Below are 15,273 nucleotides of genomic sequence, written 5' to 3'. Positions count from 1 at the left end.
ATTTAGTGCTTTTTAAAGACACAGCGTCACTAGCATGACTAGTCAATATCTGGGGAGAATAAACCCCACAGATCTGCTTCTATCCACAACAAAGCTGCAAACCCTTTCTAACATTCAAGTGGCTGAGACAGCCAGTACCTATCCCTGTGCCCCTCATTAAACTGTTTTTTTTCCTTCTATTACTATCACTTTTGTTTACATGGCTGAAGGCTTGGTGGTTTGTACTATGGCAACTTGATTTCTATTCTCTTCCTTAGTTCCCATGGTCTTCATCTGTGAGCCAACCTACTCAAGTATCATCAGCTTCCTGGTGTTGTCCCTTTTGTTCACTCCTGTAATTTGAGGACCTATGACTGACCCTCTCATAGTTTAACTTACATGCGCACAAATAGAATTTGATTCAAGATCCTTTCCTCACTTTATATTGGAAAGGACAGCTTAAAACCATCAAGGAGCTTACACAGCAAGATTATTTAAAACTTCAATTAGAACCACATCCAAAGTTAATTTGGGCAGTTCAGAGCTCCTATTTTAAAAACAGCTCTATGGAAAATCTACTATTTAAGCCCCATTTAGTCAGAAATTCAAACAACTGAATTTACTGGAAATAAATATCTGAAAGAGTGTAATGTCTGCCAGCTTTATCTCAAATTGTCTTATACTTAGAATTGTGGTCTCTCAAGGACATGGAAGAAAACTGTTTTATAACACAATTCTTTGCTGGGTGTGGTAGCTCACACCTGTAATCCAGGACTTGGGAATCTGAGGCAAGGGGACTGCTTCAAACTGAAGGCCAGCATGGGCTACAGAGTGAGACTGTCACAAACAACAAAATCCACAATTCGTAGCCTATTGATCGTAGAATACAGATCATTCATAGAAAATTTCATAGCATGAAAAAAGCCCAGTATTTAACCAACTCCAGTCCCCCACCTCGCCCCACCCCACACCAGAATTCTATCTTAGATAAGAATGTCTATTTTGAAATTCTACAATTTTCAATATTACCTAATTGGTGGCTTTCATTTAAGATCAACAATGAATGTTATGGCTCAAACCATGCTATTTAGAAATTTTTTAAATTGTATGGGTATGAGTTTTTTACTCCTGGCGCTCATGGAGCCAGAAGAGGATATTGGATCCCCTGGAACTGGAGTTACAGATACTTGTGAGCCACCATGTGGGTGCTGAGAGTCAAACCTGGGTCTTCAGGAGAACAGCCAGTGCTCTTAATTGCTGAGCCATCTCTCTAGCTTCTCAAACAATGTTCCTTTTTTTTTGTTTTGTTTTGTTTTTCGAGACAGGGTTTCTCTGTGTACTTTTGGTGCCTGTCCTGGATCTCACTCTGTAAACCAGGCTGGCCTCAAACTCACTAAGATCTGCCTGCTGCTGCTTCCTTCCCGAGTGTTGGGATTAAAGGCATGCACCACCACCGCCCAGCTCAAACAACGTTCTTAACAGGCAAATATCATTTACAAGAAATCTCCACATCAGGACTAGGAAAATGGCTCAGTGGGCAAAGTACTTGCTATGCAAGCATCAAGACCTAAGTTTAAATCCCCAGAGCTCATGTAAAGCCAGGTGTAGTAGTGCACATCTGTAATCCTAGTGTTCCTACAACAAGATGAGAGGTGCAGACAGGAGAATCTTCAGAGGTTCTTGGGCATACACAGGTATGAAAAAAGATGTTGTGTCTCAAGGTGGAGTGTAAAGACCAACATCTAAGGTTGCCTTCTGACCTCCACACACATGCTGTGCGTGCACATTTTTACACACACACACACACACACACACACACACACACACACACTGCACACCTAAGCTTAAAGGCCTCTGGTTAAATGTAATATGCAAATGACACTAAGAGTTGCTATCTTCTCTCTTACACACAAGTTAAACTTGTCAACTTAAATCAGAAAGATAATGCCAATTGTTAATATCTGGGATCTTTCCCACTGAGACTAGAAACTAACCCCACCACCAAAATTCAACATTAAATTCAGCAAATTCCAGGACAGCCAGAGCTGTTACACAGAGAAACACTGCCTCAAAAAACAAAAACAAAACAAAATAACAATAACAACAACAAAATCCCATGTTAAAAACTAGTAACAGCAGAGCTTGGGAGAAATATCAGTGTATAAAGTACTTGTCACAGATGAATAAGGATCTGAGTTCAATCTTCCGAACCTACGTAAAAAGCTAGGCACAGTGGTATGTGCTTGTAATCCCAGTGCTGGGAAGACAGAGATAGCTGAATCCCTGGGGCTTGCTGGCCAGACAACCTAGCCTAGTCAGTGATAGACTCTGTCTCCAAAAAGTAAATAATAGTAACAACAAGCCAAATCCCCTGAGGAACAATACCTAAGGTCTGGTCTACACATACATGTGCACTCATATGCACACACGTTCATCCACACACATGTAGGTGCACACTTGAAAACACACACAGACTGGGAATCATCACCACAAAACTGTCCCTGCCTCTGAAATTTCATAGGAAAAATTAGCAGGGACTTGAAAAACACATGAGAGCTGAGATGTCCACTACTGTACATCTACACACAGGAACCTCTCCCAACTCCTGCCTCTTGCTTCTTCCTTATAGAACCATAACACTGACCAGTAGCCATACTCGGCATACTTGAGATATAGACGGAGGGCTGGATGAAACAAGACTACCACCTCAGAGGCTCCAAAGCCACCAATGAAAACCCCCAACCCAATCTTGGGAAAACTCCACTGTTCATGAATTGCTTAGTGTCCAGGCATGTGGGATTAAGTCTTCATTATCTATAGCTAAAACCATGTGAAATGACAGCTTTTACTGCATTTAAACCATTTCTGTTACTGCCTAAAATTAAGAATTCCAAGTTGGAGAAGAAGGAAAAGGCAATCCAAGTACCCAAGACTGCAAATATATTTAATCTCCAGATGCTAAGAATAGTTGTGAACACTGAAAAACTTTTAATAGTATAATTCAATTTATAAATAAAATGCTGAGTTCCAGTAAGTCTATCAGAACCACTCTCAGAGTCCAAGGACTAGTTTGGACTCCTGACCCCTTTTCACAGCACACATGTCACTTTTATTGCAAGATAGCTGCCTACCTAGCTCCAACCCCAAGGTTTATAATAAAGACCAGACTTGCGCCTCAATAACCTCTTTTTTGACAGTTCAATGTAGAAAACCATTAAATAACTCAAGGGGTCTGTTCAGGAATATAATATTACTTTGGATAATATAATAATAATGTTATAGTTTTAGATGGACCACAACAATACAAAGTATTATTATACCTTATTATTATAGTATCTTTCACATGTATTTTACCTATTTTTACAAAATCTTTGTCAAGCAGGGAAAATAATAGTATTTTTCCTCTTATATACAGGAAAACACTGAGTTTGTAGTGGCTTGACCTGCACTGTGCCATCATCCACAAGAGGAATCACAGCTAGGACTTGAGCTCCTGGGGATTAGCTTTCAGTAAACATGTATGCCCTCCTGTAGCCTTCAAAACTGAGGCTTACTGACTAACATGTGAGAAAAATGCTGTGTGATCTATTTTTCTCTGGCCTGCTCCAACCTGCTTGTGGGAAGGGAAACAAAAGGATGACAGGATTGCCTAAAGCCCTCATCCTAAGCCAGACAAGCAGATGAGAAAACTTTTAGCAGAGTGCCGATGGAAGATAGTGAGTGGGATAGGCTTGGAGCCTCAGAAAGAATGTTGGCAGCACTGATGGCTGATAAGGTCAAGCTTTGCCACCACCTGACCAAAGAATCCAGGATGAGTCAGCATGTTCTCACCGGAGATAAGGCCACCTCCTTCCCAGGCACCCAGAGACACTTCCATCACCTCAGCTCATTCTTGGAACCATGATAATAAAGTCACATTCCTGCTGCTAGATGGGACAAGTCACAGTCAATCTAGGCCACCAGACCTCAACTCAGGAATTACCTGAGAGACTTTAAAGGAACAAATAATAAAAATGTCCAACTCTATCCACAGCTAATTAACAGGCAGTAGCAGTTGATAAGGCCCTCCAGGAGACTTTTCCCCAAGGTTGACAACTCCTGGTGTAGACTGAGGGTGAGAAATTTTTTCCATAAAGAGATACATATTAATTATATTTGTTTAGTTCTCTGGGCTATACAGTCTGTCTCAAATACTTGATTCTGCTGTTGTAATTGCCATAGACAGTAAGTGAGTGAATGCCATGGCTCAGTTCCAAGAAAATGCTTTTGCAAACACCTGCATGGATAGAATTCAGCCTGCAGGCCTAACATATTTTGCAGACCTGTGGCTCAGACTACAATTCTACCACAGGCAAGAATTTTTTTCCAAAGGCTTCTGCAAATGGTCACATAGTTCATCTGAATTCATGCAGAGGCTAGAGTTTCACAAGAATGAGGGAGTAACTACAGAAAAAATTGCTGAGATAAAGAATGCATTAATCAGTAAAAGGAAGGCAAACAGAGGAACATGTTGCAATGAAAGATGTAGGAGAGAATTCTGCAAAATGGAGCTGTAGGAAAAAGTAGTGGTGTGTCTACTGTAACTCAGGTGGTCTACAAAACATAAAATAGGACTGTATAACAGGCAGTAATACGCCCAGGTAGTCATAGACATGAAGGAGGGTTGCAATCTCTGTTCCTGGAGACATGTTTCTCCTAATACAGCAGAGAATCTGAATTTGTTTTAGTCAGGAATAAAAAGTCTCATGGTTCAGATATTCTTAGATACCAGATGGCTCAACATTGACACAAAAGTTTTCCCCCAGTGAATGGAGTTTCATTCTGGTGATTCTATAACTCAGGGGTAAATGTGTGAAGGGTATGGGCAAAATTCACTTCCACTCTTCCAATCCTCTCTACACCCTTCTGTTCCAGCATTAGAAATGGCTGTTCTAGTTTGTTTCTATGTTTATCACTGTTGCTTCATTTTTCTGACAATCAGCCATTAAGGATAATTGTGTCCCCCAGTTCATATCCACAACAGGCATTAAGTAATTGTGCAAAAATTAACAGAGGGTTTACTGATCCTATGTGGGCCACAAGAAAATAAAAAAATAGGCCTGGTGGTGGTGGTGGTGGTGGTGCTGCTGCTGCTGTTGCACACCTTTAATACTAGCACTCGAGAAGCAGAGGCAGGCGGATCTCTGTGAGTTCAAAGCCACCCTGGTCTATAAAGCGAGATCCAGGACAGGCTCCAAAGCTACACAGAGAAATCTTGTTTTGAAACCCCTCACACACACCCCGAAAGTCAAGAAATATAAAGTACTCTCACTTGTAGTTGTCCCATGTATTTTGCGTACATTTCTAGACACCTTATTAACTTATAGTCAGTCATTATGTTCAGATAACTTGAAAATGAAGTAGGTCTGAGTGTGTTTCAAAATTGCAGCCAGCAATTTTGAGATGCCTTTTTCTTGTCTAAGAAAGAGTACAGAGAATTGAAGGTCACAAATACATCTGGGTTCCAATCTAAGTTCTATGATCTCCTGGGTCCATAACCTTAAAGAAATAATTTAGTCCAACTGATATTGTTTTGCACTCCCACGCCCCCTCCCATCCCCACTCCTCTCTCTGTGTGGGGGCATGTGCCTGTGTATACATGCTCATATGTTTGCCAGAGCACAAGTGTGTATGCATGAGGAGAGCAAAGATAGCTTTATATTTTGTTTCTTAGGTACCACCTCCCGCCCTTTTTTTGAGACAGGCTCTCTAACTGGCTTGGAACTGCCAAGTAGGCTAGGCTGGCTGATCAGTGACCCCTGAGGGAATCCACCTGTCTCTACCTCCCTCAGTGCTAGGATTACAAGTATGTGCCACGATACCTAGCTTGTTTTCATGGGTTCTGGAGATTGAACTCAGGTCCTTCTGTTTACAAGACAAGCACTTTAATGACCAAAGTATCTCCCCAGCCTTATATTCAATTTCTTCAGAGAAAAAAGAAGATCACAGCATGTGATTATCGATGGCAATCATACTAACATACACAAAATATGAGCTTATTGAATTCTGTTTTCCTTTTGCTTCAGGGTATTATCAATGGAGGAAGTAATTAATAGAAAGAAGAAAGAGCTGTCTAGATAGACAGCTCTTATTTCCCAGAACCACAGCAAGGAGCTAGTTACCTCCTTGCAAATTGACTAGCTGGCATTTAGAGATATTCCATGCAGCTGATTGGAGCCAGGTGTGCCATGAATCCAGCCAGAAGCAGCTCCCAACATGGTCTCAGGCCCTCTGGTGTGGCCATATAAACCATCTGTTAGATCACAGGCATTTAAGCCAACAGGATCACTATACTGAACTTTATCCTTTGGCTAGAAAGAATTCAGTTGAGTCATGACTAGCAGGGTTTTCCTCATTGTAATCAGTAGCTCGGGTTAAACAGAACACTAAAAAGGCCTGGTAGAAACCCTAGGGACAGCAGCCACTTGATAAACCACTTGGATGAACTCCTAGATTCCATTCATAGCTGACTTTTTCCCTGGTGAGCTGATAGGCCCCAGGAAGCTCCACTGGCATCTTCAGCCCTTTCCTGAAAACTGGCAGACCTAACTCTGGCCTCCAAGATAGCCTACTCCTGGAGAAGACACTGGGTGTAGATGGTTACTTCTGGCAGGTCAGGTGATGGAACCTGTTGAACATGTCCTAACATCACTCCACCACCGAGTCATCAGCTACCTCTACTGGAGACACAGAGTTCCTTTCAAAGGCAGTATCTTGAGTCTTTCTAACTGGAGGAAGGAGTGTAATGGAATATAATTTGACCAAACATCAAGGGAATGAAAAATCCATGGAAATATAAAATATAATCTTGTCAGTATCTCAGCTCCATGGGACCTTAAGTGGTAAATAACCTTGCTCCATAGGCTCAGCACTACACTGGTGTCCTGTCCCACATACTCACTCCTCCCCAGAGTGAGTACTCTAAGGATATTTGTATTTTCAATGTCATACACTGTTGAGACTCCATGCTCATATCTAACTAAACTGGTAGTTTCCAGGTCATGGCCCATACTTTGTCTTGACTCAGTTTTACTTTGCTGTTCACTGGCAAGAAAGTTTAAGTTTTTCTTTTTCCTTTTTTTTTTTTTTTTTTTGAGATAGGGTTTCTCTGTGTAACAGCCCTAGCTGTCCTGGAACTCACTTAGTAAACCAGGCTGGCCTTAAACCAGAAGAAATCCGCCTTCAGAGATCAAAGGTATGGGCAGCAACACATTGCTTCATTCCAGTTTTTCTGACATGTATTCCTTCTCTTTCTTTTTAAAACAAAATTTGTTTTTAGATTTATTGACTTTATTTTATGTGAACAAGTACTTTGCTCTGCTCACATTTGTGTCTGTGTATCATGTGTGCCTTGTGTTCACAGAGGTTAAAATAGGGCATGGAGATCCCCTAGAACTGGAACTGTGAGCCATCATGTGGATGCTGGGAACCAAACCCAGGTCCTCTGCAAGAACAAGTGTTCTTAACTGCTAAGCCATCTCTCCATCCCATCTATTCCCTTCTTCTAAGTTCTGAATTGAGATCCTTTCTTGAGGACCTCACCAAAACATGTAAGATAAAGTACATAAGGGTTTCTGGTCTGAAAAAAAAAAAAAAAAGCAGCATTAGCGTGAATCATAAAAACAAACAAAAACAATAAAACCCTGACAATATTTGCCTCTTCTTTAGCTACAAAAATGCTAATCCTATTGGATTAACCTTGTTTCTGCCAAGTAGCTTTCTGGATGGTTAAAAATTGCTACATACAGGACCTGAGACCCAGTTATAAGCCAATTCTTCAGCTTGGTATGACCTTGAGGTTCTAAATCTGTGATCTTCTGATATCATGATAGCCATACATGTTGGGCCATAAAAATTATCTCAAAAGACAGAAATCTTACCTAGTATAGTTTCTGGGAGTAACAGATCAGTAGCAATAAATAGCAAAGTAGAACAGCAATAAATCAGCAGCAGCAACTGAACATCTTTTTAAGTCCCAGCAACTTAGTTCTAAAGAACCAATGGGTCAAAATTAACTCATAAAAGAATTTAGAAATTATTTTGAAGTACACAAAAATGAAAGAAAAACCAGCACTAAAATTTGAAGGAGAAGAATTTATATTTTTAAAAGGTATGTAAAAAGTAAGAAAGTTTAAAATCACTAACCTACAGTTCATCTTTAAGAAAACTAGAAAAGGAAAGGGGTAGCAAGATGGATTAGTGGGTAATAGCACTTGCTGCCATGCTCAAGGACTTTGAATTGGGTTTCTGGGACCCACATGGTATACTAGCCTATTCAGGGAGCCCTAGGTTCAGTGAGAGATCCTGTCTCAAAAAAATAATGGAGAGAGCAATGGAGCAAGACAACTAGTAATTGATCTTTGGCTCCTATGTGCATGTGCACTTGCACACATACACATGCATAAACACAAAAAGAAGACAATAATAAGACATAAATAAGCCTACAAACATTACAGCTCAGATCACAATCCAACAATCTTTCCATGGGCTGAATGTAACTAACTGTCTACCTGTATTTATACTTTCACTGGAACATAGCTAGAGTCACACATTTACGTATTGTCTCTGACTGCTTTTACACAATAATAACAGGGTTGAGTAGATAGCTCTGAGATGGAATGGTCAACAAAGTGTAACATATTCACTGCTGATACTTCATAGAAAAGATTCACTGCTGACTTTGGGACTAGATGGCGTAGATAAACTCTTAGAAACACACAAATATAAAAACTTACCCAAAAAGAAGCACAAATTAAATAGTCTGTTATCTAATTGAGAAATTTGCACAAAGAACTTTATACTCCAGGACTTTTTTGGTGACTGATATCACAGTTAAGGCAGCATAGATACCAAATCCTCATGAACTCTTTCAGGGAGGAGAGGGAATATACTTGTCAATGCACTCTATGAAGCCAGCATTGCCCTGCTACCGAAATTAGAGCACAGCCTTAAAAGAAAAGTGTGGAAAAAAGAAAGCTTCTATAGCTTTGTGCTGAGTTGACCTATCACTTTGTGCTGGAAAGTTTAAAAAATAAACTAGGATGAGCCAGTGTCTTATGACCAAGAGATAAGATGACTTGGAAGCAACACATCATTATACCTGAGCTTCCTCCATTCTCTCAAGAAACAGCAATAGAAATATCTTAAATTCCTGCTTCAGAAGCAAACCCTTCCCAATGTCCATAGCTTCTAAGCTTTTCACCTTCAGCAGTAGTCGCAATAAAAAAGAGCACAAGACATACAGCCCTTTTCTTAATTCCATTCTGATTTACAACAAAGAAAAAAGCTAGGATTCTATCTTTAGTGGTCAAAGCTCTGTTAACAGCATCAAATACCTGGTAATACAGCAGTGTCACTAGTGGGTGCCCCACCCCCATGTCTCAACTAGATTTTATTGATAAGAACAAAACCAAGTTTATATGTTCTTTCCAAGATCACTGGCACCCAGAACAATGGTAGCTAAGTACATCTGTATAGGCAATTCTTTTCGGAAGGCTCAAGCATGTTCAAATAGTGACTGATCATGTTACAAAAGGCTCTGGCTTCTGAAACTGAACCTGGCTCCTTCCACACTTAGGTGCATGTTAAGTGTTGGTAAAATGAAAGCCCACCTCTGGCAGTCTCTAAACTAAGCAAGGTCCCTTTTGAGACTAGAGGAGGACAGCCTCTTATTTGAGGATCAGAGAGACCTGGATTAGACTGGAATTTTCCTCCTTCAGTGTTCTGCCCAACAAGTCTACAGCCTAATGAAGTCTAAAGCCCAGGAACAGCCTTTACACAGACAGGAGATTGATGTATCTGCAGACTCCTGGATCTCCCCATTCAGTACTTACAAAGTCACTCTGTGGCTTTTCAAGAGATCATTTCAGACAAGCAGTGTTAACTGCAGCCATCTCTAAGTGGAACTCTCCAAGTGAAACTTGACAATCATGAAATAGGAAATTGTTTCACATCGCTGCCTGAAACTGTATGGGTGTTTACTTTACACCATTCACACCTGATCTTTGTTAGTCACCATACTCCAGAATCTGAGTACAACATAGACAACTTAATAAATATGGATTTCCTAATTAGTAGGTGACTGAGACTTTACAAAGTTATCTTGCCCAAATAAAACTGACCATGGTTCAGAGAACTCAGCCAAGACAGCGGCTTTAAAGAAACACGTTCACTGAGGGAGACAAGTCAACTCACAGCTAGTATATGAGCGGCCATCATCCTCACACAGTTTGTGCAGCTGTTGATATTCTTCCTGAGCTAGCTCAAATCGCTGTTGCTTGATCTGGTAGATTTCTTTCTTGGCATTGAGAGCCTCCTGGGCTACAACTAAATACTCCTTCAGCATCCGTTCCTGCTCTCGCCTCCACTGCTCTCTTGGATCTTCAATCTGGGTGAGCTCTGAAATGAAAAGGGAAATCACAAGTGAGCTCAGGGTGATGTCTGCAAGTTGACTGACAGGTGTTTATGTGACCAGTCAATTAATTAATTACCAAGATGCACAATATGTTAAGTTCTACATCATGAACCTTTCTGAAGAGTGGCCCACCTTCTACTATGATATCCATAGCTCAGGCATGAAGAAAATGCTACAGAGATAAAAGGAAAGGCAATACAACAAAATAAACATTGGAGAAGATGAACTTAAATGAGCTTAGAATTATATAGCTAGGGGGTATTTATAGCATTATTCTTCCAGACCTCTTTAATGTGGGATAATATACACACTACTGTCCCTAACTCAGCTTGTTCCTCTCTTCTTCTCATTCTATCTTGACCTCTTTATCTCTTGACAGTCAGAATTGTGACATTTCTCATTTCTGCCTTCTTACTCTACAGGCCTGGGAAAGGCCCAGACATATCTCCAGTTCCGATCTTTCTCTTGAGTTCCAGCCTGTGATTCTCATCTGCTTCCTGACTTCAACTCCTACACAGACTTAAAGTAACTCTAAGCTAGTCTCCAAAGCACAACTCATTCTCACACAATGGCTTTTCACTATCCAAAGCAAGACCAAGTCAGACAATACATAGCACACATTGCTTCATCCTAGGCTTTCCTTTTTACCATAAGTAACATCAACTAGCTTCACCAGCTTAGTCACACTGGGAATCAACTTAACTCCTATCCTCAAAGAACTGTCATTCTGAGTTCCCCCTCCCATAACATGCTAGGAGTCATGAAGATATGCTGGAATAGCATGGAGAGCTTCCAACATGGAGGAGTCTCAAAAGCACAATGCTAAATGAAGGAAGCCAGACCCAATAGGACTCACAGTGTTTGGGCCCATTGATATGAAATGCCCAGAATAGGCAAAACTGAAGGGACAAGAAGTAGATTGATGGGGGAAGACAGAGATGGAAAGGCTATGCAGGGTGACTGCTTAAGGAGGTAGGTTTCCCTTTGGGTTAAATGAGAGTGTTTTGCAACTAGATAGAGGTGGCTACACAGATATATCAAATGCTATTGGATTATTTACTTTAAAATGTTTCCTTTATGATCTATGAATTTTTCCTCACAGGGCTAGAAAGTAAATTATATGTTGTCTGTCACATACACACGTGTATAAACACACACACACACACACACACACACATACACACACACATAGAGAGAAGGATGGTAGCAGGAAGGGAGGGAGAGATCGAGAGAGAGAGAGAAAGAGAGAGAGAGAGAGAGAGAGAGAGAGAGAGAGAGAATGTGAGTGTAATTGTTCCAAACTAAGTCCTTCTTGGAAATACTCTCCCCACCTATTCGACCCTATTCAGTCACCACTGTCACCCCAGACTCTTAGAAAGCTCTCTAAGACTTCTCTATTTTAAATAAAAATAAAAAACACAAGAAGTCAGAGTCTTGCCCCAGCACCAGAGTTCCAGATACAGTTGGCCTAATGTGGGACATGGGCAGGGCTTTTTAATAACTGCCCAGATGTTACTGATGTTTATTCAGCTGTAAGACCCACTGCAACCAGCCAGGTGAACAGCATTATTCACACTATTCCAGTGCCCCAGAGGGTCTTGGGAACGTTATAGGCTGACAGTCTATGACCTTTTTGTCCCTTACTTCACCATCAACTTGTTCAGTTCCTATTTTAATACTGACTCCTCAGATTTTCACTTTAAAGAGTTTTAGGGGTTGGGGATTTAGCTCAGTGGTAGAGCGCTTGCCTAGCAAGTGAAAGACCCTGGGTTCGATCCTCAGCTCCAAAAAAAAAAAAGAGTTTTAAAATTGGATTCTCTGAAGGTCTTCAGGAAAGAGGCGGTGTGACACTACAACTGTTGTCCTCACCTACTGTCTCCTATGTAGTGGGCCATGCTTTTATGATGGCTGGAAGAAAGTCCTTTGTCTCTATTTGCTCTTAAGGTTCATGTCCACTCTTGAGAGTATGAAACCCTTAAGAGTTGAAAACTTGTCTCACTCTCCTGTGTTCCCAGAGCTAGAACACAACAGGAAGTATAGAGGAACTCTAGAAATGTTTGTTGTGTCAGAGTTAGTGAGTAGGAAAGCAACAGCAATGTCAAACAAGGGGATACCAGAGGAGACTGTTTAGTTTATGAGAGAAAGACTGGCAAGAAAGGGTCCTGGGCCCACAGTAGTGGGCAGGCCTCCCAGGAAAGCTATATAGACCCTTTGCCTTTGCCATCTGGTAAGCATAAGCATCCCTACCACCTGGCCCTGAGAAGGACAAATCCTACAGCCACAGTGCCAAGACTCATGGTCCAGGGAACCTGGAGAGCAAGTTGGTACTATGTATTCAAAGATTCCCCTGGAGACCTTAGTTGGGAAGACAACCCTAAATGGACACCTTCTGCTGAACACACAAAGTCATGAGATGCTGGGCATGCTAAGGGTCAGTGGAAGGGCTACCTTCAGCTTCTGTCTCTCAGCTTCTCTTCTGGCTTTTCCAGTATGTGGTAGATCCAACTTAAAGCTTCCTGACACTTGGATCCCTGCCTAGAAGGGCAACAGGTCCAGGACACTACTTATTCCCCTTTTCCAATCATCACTGACTAGACTTTGGGACAGTTCCACTGCTCCAGGCTTAGTGTCCCACATGGGAAGCTCCACTGCTCCAAGATCTAAGACACAAAGCTTCAGACCTAGGCAACTAAAAACTTTGGAGTCAGCCCCACAAGCCCAGCATGGGAAAAAACTTCAAAGTTACTAAGGTAAAGAACAACATGGATCTTCAGACCCATACATAATAAATGGAATCCTACAAAGCAAGCCAAGGGAAAGCCATGCTTCATGGCCCCAGTGGCAAAATGACAATGACAAAAGTACTGAGAGAAGCTAGAATGAAAATGCAAAGAGAATCAAAATGGAACCTTAGTTGAGATCTGTTCAAAGAAGGCTCACGAAGAGGCAGACCACCAAAGCCTAGATAGAGAACAGATCTTGAATGAGGTACAGCCTCTGAATTTGAGTTTCTACATCTCAGCTCTACTCACATTTGGAGCATGTTCATTCTCTATGGTGGAGCCATCCTGATTACTATAGCAAGTTGAGAAGTATCCCTAGTCTCTACTCACAACTTACTACCAGCACTTCTCCCAGGCCTAGCTATTAAAAAAAAAGTCTCCACACATTGTCTATCAGGGGAGGACAATCATGCCAGCTTCCAGGAACTTTTAAGTTCTATTTTGCAATCAACATGAGAAGTTTTTTTGTTTCCTGGATGCCTGAGGAATTTATTCCTTATTGTAAATAGCAAAACTGGAAGTAAGGCACAACTATATGCCTGCTTTGTGTATTCAGAATTCAGCTAGAGAAAACTTAGTATACCATATTACAAAAGCTCAATATTTCATTAGGCACCATGATCATTTTGCTTTACAAAACAAGGGTTTAGCATTTTTGAGATTATATGTGAAAACTTGAAAACAAAACAAACAAAATGGATTGGAGATTTACCTCAGTGGTAGAGCGCTTGCCTAGGAAGCACAAGGCCCTGGGTTTGATCCTCAACTCAAAAAACAAACAAACCTCACATATAACAATGAAAATGTGGCACTCTACTTACTATTTATGTGGTCCATATAATAAATTCCAATTTGTTTATCATATACAGTTTCCCATCCTAAAGGAAGTTCATCCCCAACACAATCGGCAAAGGTTAGTGGCTTTGTTATCCTGAAAAATAAAATCGGGAAAACAAATTTCAAAGTCAGATCAGATTTGAATAACTTTGCTGATCTAAATTTTTTCATACAGAATTATAACTTGTATTATCTAAATGACAGCTTTTGCCCCAACTACTTGGTTGAAAATTAATTTACCAGGTTTATTTAAGTAACAATCAATAATCACGTAAGTTCACACACCATTAAACGCATACCGCTGCAAAGCACACTTTAAACACCAGTGAAAACAGATATTGACGATGACCAACCAAACAAGTAAGACAAGTGTCTTCTTCCACACAGTGTGATTAATGAGGCCATGGCAATGGAATGTAACTCTTCCAGAATAGGAGAGAACCAGGCTCTCTTCTCACTCCCTGAGAAATGTCCTCCCTCACAACTTTCAGTTCCATGCAATACACATGAACACTGCTTTAGGTCTATGTACAAGGTATTTGAAATATTGTCACCCTGCCCATTAATGAATCAAACATCAACCACTGCACAAAAGTAAAAAGCCAGGAAACCTAACAATGTAGTGATATGCCTTCTGAATACTTCCTCCATTCCTTGTACAGTAGGGATCAAAGATTTCAAAGGGTCTTTTTTTCTTTTTCTAGAGAAAAACCACCAAAGCACAATGCCCACAAACATTTCTTATTGAAGGAAATCTGATTAAGGGCCCCTGGGCTTACTAGGAGTTAGAGAAAGTAAAGGGTGTACCATGAATTTCTTTAATCAGAGCCTCTTCCCTCCCCCACTTTCATGATCATGTTGATTGACAAGCCAGTTTGAGGGCAGCAGCTGTTGTATAAAACAGGACACACCTATAATTGTCTGAGTCTGGGCAGCTATCTCTTTGGTTGTCTCTATAAATGCACACTGACTGGCATGCATGGGAATCTGACAATCTAAATTTCACAAGCTCAGTCCTCCCACTTCTTCTGTTCAAGTCCCTGGCTACAGAAAACTGAAGACATCAAAACTGTAGCCAATCCCCATGAGATTTTCCCAAAACTGGTTGGACAACAAAGCTCCTAGGATGGTAGAAAAACAACACTGACTCCGAACTGCATTTAATCTTCATTTTAAACATATTATTTCAAGAAGCTATGATCAATAAAAAACTGGAAATGT

General features: G+C 40.8%; 1 protein-coding gene across 2 annotated transcripts in view; it reads right to left on the bottom strand.

Moving 5' to 3' along the window:
* The window catches only part of Wwc3 (WWC family member 3), a 105,403-nt gene that overhangs the window by 49,834 nt on the left and 40,296 nt on the right, over window positions 1-15,273 (bottom strand). For both annotated transcript variants that reach the window (XM_036174244.1, XM_036174243.1), the window contains exons 2-3: window positions 14,037-14,146; window positions 10,213-10,416 (exon numbers count right to left, since the gene is read on the bottom strand). In XM_036174244.1, the coding sequence (XP_036030137.1) occupies window positions 10,213-10,416; window positions 14,037-14,146 (314 nt within the window). The remainder of the gene's footprint in view (window positions 1-10,212; window positions 10,417-14,036; window positions 14,147-15,273) is intronic.

Source organism: Onychomys torridus, chromosome X (genome assembly GCF_903995425.1).
Source record: "Onychomys torridus chromosome X, mOncTor1.1, whole genome shotgun sequence".
In the NCBI taxonomy this organism is placed as follows: domain Eukaryota; kingdom Metazoa; phylum Chordata; class Mammalia; order Rodentia; family Cricetidae; genus Onychomys; species Onychomys torridus.
This window is presented reverse-complemented; position numbering and strand designations above follow the sequence as displayed.